Source organism: Branchiostoma belcheri, unplaced genomic scaffold, assembly GCF_001625305.1.
Source record: "Branchiostoma belcheri isolate BF01 breed outbred unplaced genomic scaffold, Haploidv18h27 scaffold127, whole genome shotgun sequence".
Classification (NCBI taxonomy): domain Eukaryota; kingdom Metazoa; phylum Chordata; class Leptocardii; order Amphioxiformes; family Branchiostomatidae; genus Branchiostoma; species Branchiostoma belcheri.
The window spans coordinates 199,835-213,350 of record NW_017802680.1 but is presented as its reverse complement, the minus strand read 5'-3'; the positions used below and the strand labels follow the sequence as shown (position 1 = coordinate 213,350).

General features: G+C 39.4%; 2 protein-coding genes across 4 annotated transcripts in view; both read left to right on the top strand.

The window, feature by feature from the left end:
* The window catches only part of LOC109463534 (COP9 signalosome complex subunit 2), an 11,000-nt gene extending 6,848 nt beyond the window's left edge, over positions 1-4,152 (top strand). Inside the window, exons 9-15 of the mRNA XM_019760375.1 lie at positions 569-647; positions 885-937; positions 1,097-1,150; positions 1,368-1,411; positions 1,844-1,926; positions 2,644-2,702; positions 3,126-4,152. Coding sequence (XP_019615934.1) covers positions 569-647; positions 885-937; positions 1,097-1,150; positions 1,368-1,411; positions 1,844-1,926; positions 2,644-2,702; positions 3,126-3,270 — 517 coding nt within the window. The 3' untranslated portion in view covers positions 3,271-4,152. The remainder of the gene's footprint in view (positions 1-568; positions 648-884; positions 938-1,096; positions 1,151-1,367; positions 1,412-1,843; positions 1,927-2,643; positions 2,703-3,125) is intronic.
* A 2,527-nt stretch (positions 4,153-6,679) lies between these two features.
* LOC109463528 (tyrosine-protein kinase CSK-like) overlaps positions 6,680-13,516 on the top strand; it is a 17,575-nt gene continuing 10,738 nt past the window's right edge. The window contains exons 1-4 of one of the 3 annotated variants that reach the window (XM_019760367.1): positions 6,680-6,990; positions 10,442-10,498; positions 11,277-11,390; positions 12,792-12,892. In XM_019760367.1, coding sequence (XP_019615926.1) covers positions 10,490-10,498; positions 11,277-11,390; positions 12,792-12,892 — 224 coding nt within the window. In that variant the 5' untranslated portion in view covers positions 6,680-6,990; positions 10,442-10,489. Of the gene's footprint in view, positions 6,991-10,441; positions 10,499-11,276; positions 11,391-11,700; positions 11,745-12,791; positions 12,893-13,516 lie in introns of those variants that run through there. The other 2 variants (XM_019760368.1, XM_019760369.1) reach the window with 2 other exon arrangements.

Here is a 13,516-nt window from a genome sequence, read left to right as displayed (position 1 = left end):
GTTCTGCTTATAATAAACACAGACAATACAGAACAAAGTAACTAAAAAAATAAAAATAAAATAAAATAAGATAATCCCTACCTACCGACCCTAATTTTTTCTGGACTGAAACAGGAAACACAACATTTTTTTTCCTTGGCCTTATCAAGTTCACTGTGCTGTAAAATTAGAAACGTGTTTTGAGTGTATCGTACCAGTACCAGTACCTATATGTATACCTGTCCATGTGTGGCTGTCCCCTTCAGGAGAACTACCTGGTTTCTATATCGTAACAAAGTTAACTGTGCTGAAACATTAGACTTGTGTGTTTGAGTGCAATGATAGCATTTATGTACAAGTCCATGTGATTGTCTATCCCCTTCAGGAGAACTACCTGACTATTTTAAAGATATGTTTTATGAAAGTTTACTGTGCTGTAATGTTAGATGTCCATATTCCCTTCAGGAGAACTACATTGTACCTGGTTTCTATATTTTCTATAACTTATAGTATAAGTTCACTGTGCTGTAAAATTAGAAATGTGTTTTGAGTGTAATGTACCAGTAACTATACATGTCTGTGCTTTTAGGAGAACTACCTGCCTGAAGTACCTGGTTTTAGCCAACATGTTGATGAAGTCAGGGATCAACCCTTTCGACTCACAAGAGGTAACTTCAGCTTCAAAACTTAACAGATGAGAAAGGCTTGTTCTTCAGTTCTGTTTTGAAATTTGTGTGCACAAATAAGACAAAAGCGTTCTTCAAAGATCCATGTAGGTTGACCAGTTTCTCTGGAATTTGCCTAACTCGGATGGATCTATGACTTTTGTAAATCAAGGATTGCATTGTTATGTCCAGCAACAAGCATGATCAATTGTTAACCTTGTAAATGTTTTTTTTTTACAGGCTAAACCATACAAGAATGACCCAGAGATACTGGCAATGACAAATCTAGTTAGGTCAGTACCAGTTTCTTCAATGTTGTGCATTAATGTGCACATCACCTGGTAAAATGCTTTATGTTGTAACTTCTAATAGTTCAGTTTACTGGAAATTTTCGGGACTGACTGTCCCCTTAGCTGCTAGAATGACAATGATTTTTCCATTTTCTGTTTCAGTGCCTACCAGAATAACGACATTAATGAGTTTGAGAAGATTCTCAAGACAAATAGGTGAGTGCAAAACCTACTGTTTACTATTTACATCTCCAGAGGATACCTGTAAATCACAGATTTTAGGTCATCAAATCTGCCTGTTAGGTCACTTGCTACCAGCACAGGTTGAAGCCACTGCAGTTAGTTAATTAGTTAGTTTTTGCACTACAAATGAAGTCACAATTTCCAGCTGCTGTTCATCGTCCCTTACTGTTGACTTTGTTTTGTGTTGCAGGAAGAACATTATGGATGATCCCTTCATCAGAGAACATATTGAAGGTAAGACTTTACTATGACGTGTGTAAGTTGTGTGCTATAACTAGTGTACATGCAGGCTTTGCAGGCATTGACATGTTTTTGCTTTGAAAACATGTGTTGACTTGTACCACATAATATGGTTCATAGATTTTTACTGTATAGAGTTAAAACTTTTGATCCAACACCAAATGAGTTCTCTCACCTAGAGCTTTCGACCAGTCACTCTGGTCTTCCTCAGTAGACTGACCCAGTGAGGCTTGTCACGTGGCTTCTTTGAAGTGTGACGTCAACACTGGGTCAAAGGTATCTGGTCAAAAGCTCTAGGTGAGAGAACTTTTTTGTGTTGGACCAAAAGTTTTAACTCTCGAAACATGTAACTACCAACACAGAGAAGTCATTTCATTGTGTTCAGATGTGTACTTGTTGCTAATAAAGAAGTTATTTTTCTACCAGACCTGCTGAGGAACATCAGAACACAAGTCCTTATCAAGCTTATAAAACCCTACACTAGGATCCATATACCATTCATTGCTAAGGTAAGACATATATATGGAATTATGTAAGAACAATAGAAGGCTGGGACTTGACTTACTTCCGTAGACCTTAATATTAATCATTCTGGTCATCTTTGGATAGTAACTTCCTTTTGATCTAAAGAAACATCAAATTTGGACAGACCATCTATTGGATAAACTTTCTTCTCCAATATTTGATACTTCTTTCCCAAAGGAAGTTTGAACAATATGTAAAGAGCTAGATGTAATAGGTTGAAACAATAATTATCTATTTATGCTACATGTTTGTAAAATAGCCATGTCAAGGCTGGAAATACCGGGTGCAAGTGCACCTTATAATTAGTGCACCCAGATTTGGAGCTGTGTACCCAATTTTTTTTTGTTGGTGGACCATTATATTCTTACACATGTAAAGATGTTAAATGTATAAGTTACAGCATATTCTTAACATCTACATGTAAGTGTCAGAAAAAATAATACAATCATTGTTATACATGTAGTACTTTTCTTGAAATGAAACATGATTATAATTTCTGCTGACATTCTACTTACTAGTATTTTATCTTATAATTATATGTGGTGCACCTAAAATATTTCTGTGCACCTAATTTTTTAGGTTGGGTGCACCAGTGCACCTACATTGTATTCCCAAAATGAATGTCAAGCCCTGCATGTGTTAATCTGTACCTGATGAATGAGTGGGCAATTATGTGACTGAAACTGTTCTTGTGTTGCCAGGAGCTCAACATAGATGTTAGTGAAGTGGAGAGTTTGCTGGTGTCATGCATTTTAGACAGGTCAGTAGTCTGCACTGTGCATCTACACTCACTCTCAGGACTGCGAGAACTGTTGTTATCTGCTTATAAACTGCTGGGAACCTATTTTTATTTGCTAACTGTCTTTGTGATGCAAGCAGTAAGCATTACATTTCAATTTTGACTTGCTTTGACTAATCTTTGGTTGTGGTTACTTTTTTTTTACAGTAACTTCTAGTTAGAATTATGCAAAGTTCTTTGCTGGTGCAATGATTATTCTGTGATTGTCAGTAGTTTGCTGGTGTGATGGTTATTCTATGATTGAGTTGTTTGTTAATGATTCAGTGATTGAGAGTACATTTTACCTGTAGTTTGTGTGTGATGAAAAATGGTGTAATGAGTAGTTCCTTGGTTGTTGGTGTAATGTTGAGTGCCTAACCCGTGTTCCTCTGCGTTTCCCTGCAGTACAATAAACGGGCGTATAGACCAGGTGAATCAGCTGCTAGAGTTGGACCGCAGTACGCACGGGGCTGCCAGATACACGGCACTCGACAGATGGAGTGAACAGATCCAGTCCTTGCATCAATCCATTGCTAACAAAATGGCATAGAGACTCTCCCGGCCACCCCCACCTATACAGCAGAGTGGACTGTTCCATCCATACCCACAGCAAAAGTGTAGCGGTCCGAAGTGCTTCGCACAAAGATTGTTTAACTCCTGCTTCTCCGATGAGGACTGATAGACACGATGTTGTTCCGACGAACCATTTGTTGTTGCTGCCACTGCATGACTGTGGTGCATTAAAGTCTGTACATTCGATGGGTGGGCGGAATGTCCTAGTAAGGGCAGGGGAGATCATATGTGTGGGTTCCTCGTAGCTTTTTATCAGCGTCTTCTTGTGTAAAACAGACTCCTCTCTTCTGGTTTGGTTCTGGACCTTCTTTGTAAAATTACGTCTACATGATTATCCACTGTATATTTCAAGTCGCAAGTCCCCACATAAGATTCTGTCATTGTGTTGAACATGATGAAATGTTAGTTTTGTCCAGGACTTCTCAGTTGCCTCAGCATTAAGTGGAATGTTTGTGTCTTACCTTATAACAGAAGGCTCGTGGGGTTGTACAAAATTGTACATGTACACACACGTACCACGGTACCAGTTCCCAGCACAAATGTACCCTCTCTTTCTGTGCTCCATGTATGTTTACTTACCATTTTCTGCTCTATTCTTTATGCTGAAGAAGAGATTTTTTTAAACGCAATTCTCAACTGAAAGTAGACACTGTGGGTTTTGTTATAATAATTAGTTTTGGCCAGTTCCTCTCTGTTGACATTACTTACCACTAGGGCTGTTTGTAGACTGGCATTTGTGATTTCAGATCCAGAATGTTGCTCTGTTCTCCTGTTTTGTAAAGATGGGATAAAGTATATGGATGTAGTACAGGAATAATGACTGTAAACAAGAGAAAATAAAAGGTTCTGAGCACCAGAATGTTCCCAACATCTGTGAATAGTTTCATCAGGTTGGTAAGACACTGAGTAAAGAGACTCTTTTTACACAACCAAGTCTTTTATTCAGCCGAGTCTTTCATTCAGCCGACGTTTCGGTGACCGTCTGTCACCTTCCTCAGGGCAATTCTGACTGGTTCACATTGCACTGCAGCACAGGTGTCGCTGCTACAGATGCATCCCCAATGTGAACCAGTCAGAATTGCCCCGAGGAAGGTGACAGACGGTCAACGAAACGTCGGCTGAATAAAAGACTTGGTTGTGTAAAAAGAGTCTCTTTACTCAGTGTTCCCAACAGTTTGTTGCTTCCCAAGGCCCGCATGTTGATACAGGAATGTGGGCATCACCACTTCTCTTACTGTAGTTTCTAAGCAATTCCTTTTTGTATCTCATAACAAGTGAGAGAATTTCAGAAGAGGGCCTCATATCCGGATCTACAGTTTTGCAAAGTTCATTTGAAAACTCCCACATAATTCACACATTTGCTGCAAAGTAAACCAAAAAAGCCAGTACTGTGCTTTGCCATACTTACATGTTTCTACTGTCTTTTCTATGAAATAAGAGATGATATCAGCATGTCTGTTATCAAAGAGTTTTCTGCTGAAATCTCCGTATATGGACTACCCATCTGCCCTCATCTGACATGCACCGTTTTTGCCACAAGAAGTAATTAAATGCTATCATGAAAGTTCATCTGTGTTGGTTGTTACATGTTTGAAGTTAAAACTTTTGTTCCAACACAAAAAATTCTGTCACCAAGAGCTTTTGATCACCTTACATTGAACCACGACGGGGGGCGACATCGTCTACCAGATACCTTTGACCCAGTGTTGATGTCACAAAGAAGCCATGTGACAAGCCTCACTGGGTCAGTCTACTGAGGAAGACCAGAGTGACTGGTCGAAAGCTCTTGGTGAGAGAACTTTTTGGGTTGGATCAAAAGTTTTAACTTCAAACAAATAATTAAATGTTCTCTAATTAAACACATGGCAACAATGGAAGCAGTGGAATGTTCTGCTCGGAAATTGGATGAAAAATTATCATGTGAGGGCTTTTTACTGTTCTACCATCGAACTTGGTACATCATAGACGTAATGTTTCTTTGAGCAAAACCAGTGATATTGTTGGTTAGCCTCTACCAGGCTTTGGGAGGAGGCTGGAAAGAGTAGAAATTGGCCAAATAGAGAGAGATAACATGCTGGGGGTGTTGGTCCACTAGAGTCCTTTTTGCTGCACCCAACTCGCCTGGCATATTATCTCTGTATTTGGCCAATTTCTACTCTTCCCAGCCACCTCCCGAAGCCTGGTAGAGGCTATTGTTGGTCACTTTCTGTCTCTTCAACTGGAGTGCAAACAAATGTCGGCATCACAACTCTTATTTGCAGCCAATAAAACAAATTTGTAGCCCGACTTACTGGTTGTGTCAGTAACCTTGGCCTTGTTGAAATGTTTTTGTCTTTGAAAGCTAAGTTACTACAAATCCCCTGTCATGTTTTAAATTAGATATATCCTTGTTACAACACAGCGTTTGCCAGATGTGACGTTGGTGTTTAGAATTACTAGTATGATTGTTCCAGTTACTATAGAGATACAGCAGCCCAGAAAAGAACAAGAAACAGCCATGCCTTCAAATATCAGAGTTATCAACTAAGAATTGGGGTATTCAAAAACTTTATTCCCCCAGAACTTGGAATGGTCATTTTGAGTGAAGTGAGGAAAGTCGTGTTAAGGGCACAGGATCAGTGACAGGGTCGGGTTTGAACCCGGGACCTCTTGGTTCCGAGCCGAACATGCTACCGCTACGCCACACAACCCCATTTCCATACTTCATCAAACTTGACTGCTCCAGTATATAAAGTCAATGCCTGGAATGTTCGACTTGTCTGTATAAAATTGTCAAGAAAAGAAAGTGCATTTCATTAAAAGAAGCTGGAACATTGGAGAAGGAAAATCAGCAGCTTAAAGCAATGACAAGGAAGCAACAGTCGGTTTCCATTTTATGTCCATCTGGAGTAGCCTCTACCGGGCTTCGGGAGATGGTTGGAAGGAGTAGAAATCGGTCAAATAGAGCATGGAGTTAAAAGACTACCTAGTACCTCCATGAATAGAGAGATAACACGCCGAGGGAGTTGGTCCTCTAGAGAGAACATTTTGCCGCTCCCATGTTACCTCTTTATATGACCGATTTCTACTCTTTCCAGCCGTCTCCCGAAGCCTGGTAGAGGCTACGATTTCTACTCTTTCCAGCCACCTCCCGGAGCCTAGTAGAGGCTACAATTTCTACTCTTTCCAGCTGTCTCCCGAAGCCTGGTAGAGGCTAACTCTTTCCAGCCGCCTCCCGAAGCCTGGTACAGGCTAACTCTTTCCAGCCGTCTCCCGAAGCCTGGTAGAGGCTACGCCTGCAGGGCTGGTTTCTGTTTTTAAATCCCCCGCCTTTTCTGACGCATGCCGGGAAATACGCAATTGTCCCTAGAGGGTCTGGGGTAATCGATCACTTAGTTGAAGCCCAGATCCAACATGGCGGCTGGCGGAAGTAAGTTGGAGTAGTTGATGATCAACAGGGCGAAAATCATTTTTTCCCGGCCATCCCCAGATTTCCCGGGGACAGACTCAGCTCCCGGAGGCCCGTCTGTGAGCGCTGGATCAGCGGCGGGCCGAAACTAGCCGCTCCGACTGCAGAGGAGCTCCGAATCGGCCGCTGGCTTTTGGGGTGACCGACGGGGCCAGATATCGTCCACTTCCTGGTTTGGGTGGAAGTTTTGCGGGGACGGCAGTTCCCAGTGGAACGTCGGAAACTTGCGCCTCCTCTGCTCATCTCCAGGTAAGCTCAGGCCGTCACAAGCGCTGCAAGGTTTGGTAGAATTATCCTGATTCAGGGCGACGCGTTTTAGCAGCGGAGAGAAATTACTTGGGCAAATACTCGGGGGGTTCATTTTGGTATCTTCCAGATGTTGCAGGGTTGGGAGGGGCGGAAAGCACGAGGGGGAGGGTCAACAAAAAATAAACCTGCATCAAACGTAACGTTTCCTCCGCGTGGTGATAACAGTGGCACTGTGCAACTACAGTGGCTGTAGATGGAGCAAGGTGGCGGAAAGGGTTTGCTCGTTTACCGACGAGGAAATCGTACAAAACGAGTTTCACGTTACAGATTTTGGAAAGCAGAACAACTATCAAACTTCAAGATATACAAATCAAATCAAATCAACTTTATTGCTCAACAACTGTAGCTGGTACAATGTATGGCAACGAAACAACAATGGTACATACATAAACTTAAATACTAAGGTATAATTCTAACGAGCTAGTCCATAATGATACTAAAGCTAATCTATTGTGTTTTCTTAGACATGACGATGTACTGCTGAGGTTCTGTAAATCTGAATGAGTTTATTTGTCAAGCAGAGAGGGCTTCAAGTTCAACTGACAGGGGACAGAATCATGTTGCTTTTGTTGACAATGATAGTTTTTATATCTCAACATGGTTGTTGTGAATAAAAACAATCAGTACAGTCCCCATTAATTATGATTATCATTATCAAAATTATCTGACAATAGGAAATTAGGATATAGTTTTAAAAAAATACCAGACTCTTTTGCCAGATAGCTTTGTGACAACTGTCAGGAAAGATGAAGGAATGTATTTTTCTTTTACGAACTGAAAAACTAAAGCGACCAAGGTCAGTACCCAGCTGCCAAGAAGCGTGAATGAAAACTATGCCCACCGGCACCCAGTGGATAGGCTATATAGGGAGTTTTCATACAGGCAGGGTTGGAATCCTGACATTGTGCCTACGGGAAAGGCACTTACATGGATTTTCTCACTCACCTCAGGTGAAAAATTGAGTTCCGTATACTAGTTAAACTTAAAGTTAAACTTTAAAGGGGTCTCCCCAGAAATTTTTAGGGGAGAGGTGCTCCCTAATTGGTTGATGTCGCAAAAAAAAAAAAATCAGCGAATTTTCATAGATGTACTAAGAGAAAACCCTAAATTTGAGTAATTTGTGAGAGGTGCTAGGATTTTGGGGAGAGGAGGAGGCACTTAAGGTGGTTTACATTGTCATGCACAATTGCACAAAATTACTTTGTAAGTGGTACATAAAATGTTGTTAACCTAAACTTTGTAAAATTCTAACAATGATAGTATCAATGTCAAAAGTATTGATACTTAGGCTAGTTAAGCTTGCATTGCATACCATATTTTCTAGCAATAAATTGTACTAGCATACTTAATTTCTTTTTTTTACTTTGGCTAGTGATCCAAGTTCATCCATACAGTAACAGTTTAACAAAGTAAAACTTGCATGAGGACACTTATATTGAATTTCAATATCAATGTTGCCTTGTTAAACTGATTGTACAATGTTTCATCTCTCAGGTGTCAGATCATGGATCTAGAAAAGGTTGATTAGCTCTAAAAAAAGTATGTACTTGCTGGGATTCATTAAAAAAAGGCTAGGGTAAATGGCAGGTTTTCCTAGGGTTGGTCGGGAAACAGGAAACACAACATTTTTTTTCCTAGGCCCTACAGGTTACTGACAGGTTAGTGGCACACGTACTGTTGTCACATTTGGCTCACAGGAAATCCTTGTTTGCTGGGCAGAACTTGTGGAAGTTCTCACCTCAGGAATATCATGGTCTGGTCTGCACACGGACGCCGCACCAAATTTTAATGTAGTTTCTTCTTTCTTAATATTCTTTAATATAACTCTGAACTGAAAGACCAAAATACAGTGTGTTATTTTTGACCCAATATTTTGGTATGATTGAAAATGAGTCAATTTGCATGAGAGTAAATCTGAGTTTAAGGAGGATATTAGTCTGGTGTTTAGGGAAGTGGCCTTGTCCCTAGCAGGGAGGTGATGAACACACCGTTCCCTGAGCCATGCATCACAGGGCTGGAAATACTGGGTGCATGTGCACCTTAGTGCACCCAAATTTGCAGCTGTGCACCCAATTTTTTTCTCCCAAATATTTTCATAGGTTTAATGCATGTAACGTTAAAGATATTAAATATCTTAACATCTAAGTGTACTAATAATGGTACTTTCCTTGAAATGACATATAATCATAGACTAGTTTTTATAGACATTCTACTTATTTTATCTTATATGGTGCACCTAAAATATATTTTGTGCACCCAATTTTTTAGGTTGGGTGCACTTGAGTGCATGTGCACCTATTCCCAAAAATGAATTTCGAGCCCTGCATCAGAAGGTGTTGCCCTGGATGATGGATTGATTGTTTCCTGAGCCAAGGCCAAGTTTCCCTGCAGATAAGGCATGACTTAAGCTCCAGCTGTAAATAGGGTATGATACATGATGATGATTAATGATGGGAACATGCCATATTATATATGGTCACGTTAAGATTGCTTTATCATGTTTGGTTTGGTTTTTATAGATCTCCAATCTCCATTAGTGAATACGTTTTCCACTATTCTTCCTGGAGTCCAATTAAAACATACAAAATATATTATAACAATGGAATGTAATGAAATAGAATTAACAGAAGACTAACGCAAACTGGACTGAAAATGACGTTAGCAATCAAATTAATATTAATCAACTGTACAAAACAAAAGGTTATCCAACCAAATACAAATATCAAGTAGATAAAGGCTTTACAATGTATGTGCATCTGGATGTGACATACAATATAATAATTGTACTTCCTATCTGCAGGCCCTGAGGGGCAATGTGGCTAGAGAAGTAGATCAACATATTACTACATTAATCATTATTTTGCAATGCAGATTAGAAGCTTTAAAGTAAGTCAGTCTGGAAGAGAGTAGGGCATATCACTACTTACATGTATCAGTGCAACTTTATTTCAGTGATTGAATGGCCTGTCCATCAGTACTAGTATATAGTCTAGCTCAGTGCTTACTGTTAACAGGTTCCTCCAAGCTTTGGTTATAGCCAATGCCCTGAGGCCAACCTGAAGACTGAATATCATCATTACAATGCCAGACTTGTTATGCAACACTGATTTCTCCATAGTTCAGGACTTTGCAGAATTGCAGAGAGCTTTAGAGTTCAGCAGGAAAGGATCATGGCAAGGAAACTAACCACAGACTGTGTTCCTCTGTAGATTGGGAGAAGTCTGTGGTGCTGACTGTGGTGCTGTTTGTGATAGTCAGATTACTGGAAGATCCTCCATGCTTAATTCTTAGACTGTGTTTTTCTATCTGCAGGTTGTGAGAAAACTGTTGTGCTGACATTATGTTTGTTTGTTTGTTTGTTTGTTTAATACCATACTGTGTTTTTCTGCAGGTTGTGAGAAAACTGTGGTGCTGACATTTCTACACTGGTCTGGCAGCCATGTCAGGGGTAAGTATTCTGAATCAGTTATACGTACTATGGGGGGGGGGGTATATGACAACTAATGGTAATAAAAGATTAGCCACAAAAGATAATGTTATTACAGCCAATGTTACCTCAGGGCTGTAAAGAACTTTACACGTCAAATACAAATAAACCAAACTATCTACATGTGTAACCTGAATGTGTCACTCTAGAGCCTTTGATAATAGCTGTTTCACTCCTTCACATATAGCTAGAACTACTAGTAACCCTATTCCAACACAAGGATTACACAGAGATCAAATTTTCAATGATCTTCTTCAGGATAAAAACTGACCAATCACTTTAAAACAGACACGTGACCTTATTCACACCAGACTTTACTGTGCCCCCTGTACTTTAGAGTAGCGTGCATAGTCCAGTGGTTAGCGATCTTGCCACTGGACTAAGAGGTTGGGAGTTCGAATCCCAGCTGATGTTGCTCACCCAACATGCACGCTACTGTTTATGATCGCAGTCCTTAGGACGGAACGTTAAGCCTGTTCATTGTGCTTGACGAAAAGAGCTAGGGGAATTTCCCCGGTACAATGAACCTGTAAATACTGTAAAGTAGATAGCGTCTGTCTTCTCTGTCACGACTAGTGGAAGATTAGCTCTTCAGTGAGCTAAACTGGTTCGAGATCTTTTTCACTTTCTTTCTTCCCCCCCTTGTGTTGGAATAAAGTTCAACATTTTACTATGATTACTACCAGCACAGATGAACGTCTATGATAGCACTAACCCTGTCCTGTTTCTAACCCACTAGGGTAGTTGGGTGCCCGGCACCGAGTGTCTGGCTAAATACAACTTCCTGGGAAACAGTCAGGACGATCTACCGTTCAACAAGGGAGAGATTCTTACCATTGTTAAAAGTACTAGGGTGAGTTATCATATCATATGCATCATAATTTTTATCATATCTATATACATATAAATTATCTACCATTCGTTCAACAAGGAAGAGATATCATTGTAAAAAGTACAAGGGTGAGTTATTATATCATATCATATCATATCTATATAGTATTAAATATAAATTACCTACCGTCCAACAAGGGAGAGATAATCACCATTGTTAAAAGTACTAGGGTGAGTTATCATATCATAATATAATTATCATATCACATCATATATCATATCACATCATATATCATATCATATCTAAATAATATTAAATATAAATTACCTACCATTCAACAAGGGAGAGATTCTTACCATTGTTAAAAGTACTAGGGTGAGTTATCATATCATATCATATCATATCATATCATATCATATACATATAAATTACCTACCATTCAACAAGGGAGAGATTCCTACCATTGTTAAAAGTACTTGGGTGAGTTATTATATCATATCATATATATTATAAAATCATATCTACATGTATATACATATAAATTACCTACCATTCAACAAGGGAGAGATACCATTGTAAAAAGTATACTAGGGTGAGTTATCATATCATATCATATATCATATCATATATCATATCATATACATATAAATTACCTACCATTCAACAAGGGAGAGATACCATTGTAAAAAGTACTAGGGTGAGTATATAATATGTAGTATAATCACCTACCTTTATTCAACGAGGGAAAGATATAATTATTAAAAGTACAATGGTTGAGTTGTCAAGATATCTTCATCAGAGCAGAAAACCTCTAAGACAGTGCATGCACTCATGTTCAGAATTATTACTCAAAATTATGATTCATGAATTTCTGAAAATATGATCATCATCTGCTGAGACGATAGATGACCTTGACACTGAATTGGTGAAGAGATGTATGACCTTGAACAGTCTTGTACAAGCCCCGGCATGTATGTTCCTAATAAGGTCATATATAATCTTAACTTCTGGTCCATATTTATTATTTAGGAAAGCAGTTTTGTCTCCAGGCATAGTTATTAGACTCCTTGTGTCTCTATTTCTCACCTAATGGACTAAAATACTACTTTGCTTTTCAACTTTTTTAAACCTATATGTAAGTTACATTGTAGATTGTAGTTTTAGACAGATCACACAAAAGACAAAAAATCACACCATGTAAATATCCCCACCTATATGTTTCTATTTTACTAAGTTGTAATGTACCTCCAACTCCAAGGTAGCAAGTATATGGAAAAACGATGCGGGCATGTTCATGCTCATTAATGTTACTTGTGAAAGACTCGACTCTGAACAAGAGATACTGAGAACTTATGAAGTATTGATTAGCTATTTTATTGATTAATTATCAAATATCTGACAGATTATTTTGTTCCCCTGCAGGACCCGAACTGGTACCGTGCGAGAACGCAGGACGGTCGGGAGGGGATGATTCCCGCAAACTACGTACAGAAACGGGAGGTCGTCAAACTCAACGCCATGCCGTAAGTGCAGTTGTACAACCCTGCCATCTTACCTAGGAAACTGTGTCAGAGTTTTCACTTTGTAAAGTTAACCCATGAACTTATTCCGTAGCAGGTTGGAGAAGTCCTGACAAAACTGAAAACTTAAGGCAAAATGCTGCCCAGGGATATGTCGGAGTTTACTTGTTCTTGGGAGGTTGGAATTGGTATAAAAATTCGAAGAGACGTAGTGAGAGTGAGAATGAATGAAGTTTAAGAAAAACACAGAAAACAATACTTTAATTCTGATAACCTGGAATAAAAACTGCTCCAAATGACAAGACTTGTCTCAAGATGTGTTAGTATACATTCAACTTTTCCCTGTAAAATGTCTGAATTTCTAAGGAAATAAGTTTCTTGGCCAAGTCAGCAGTGACAGGATGTTCAGTGTCTGGAGAAAGTTTTTGTATTTCCGTCAGTCAGACATGAGGTCAGGCTACATGTTACTATAGTATGAATGCTGGTTGCAGAGTACATTTGTGTACATGTGGGTCCTGGCATGAAGGTTTCCTTCTATCTAGCCTGCCTCAGGGCAAAGCACTTGTACTTGTAGTCATTAAGTTAACTTGTGATACCCAGTTTTAGATTACACTGCTTGGGGGGGGG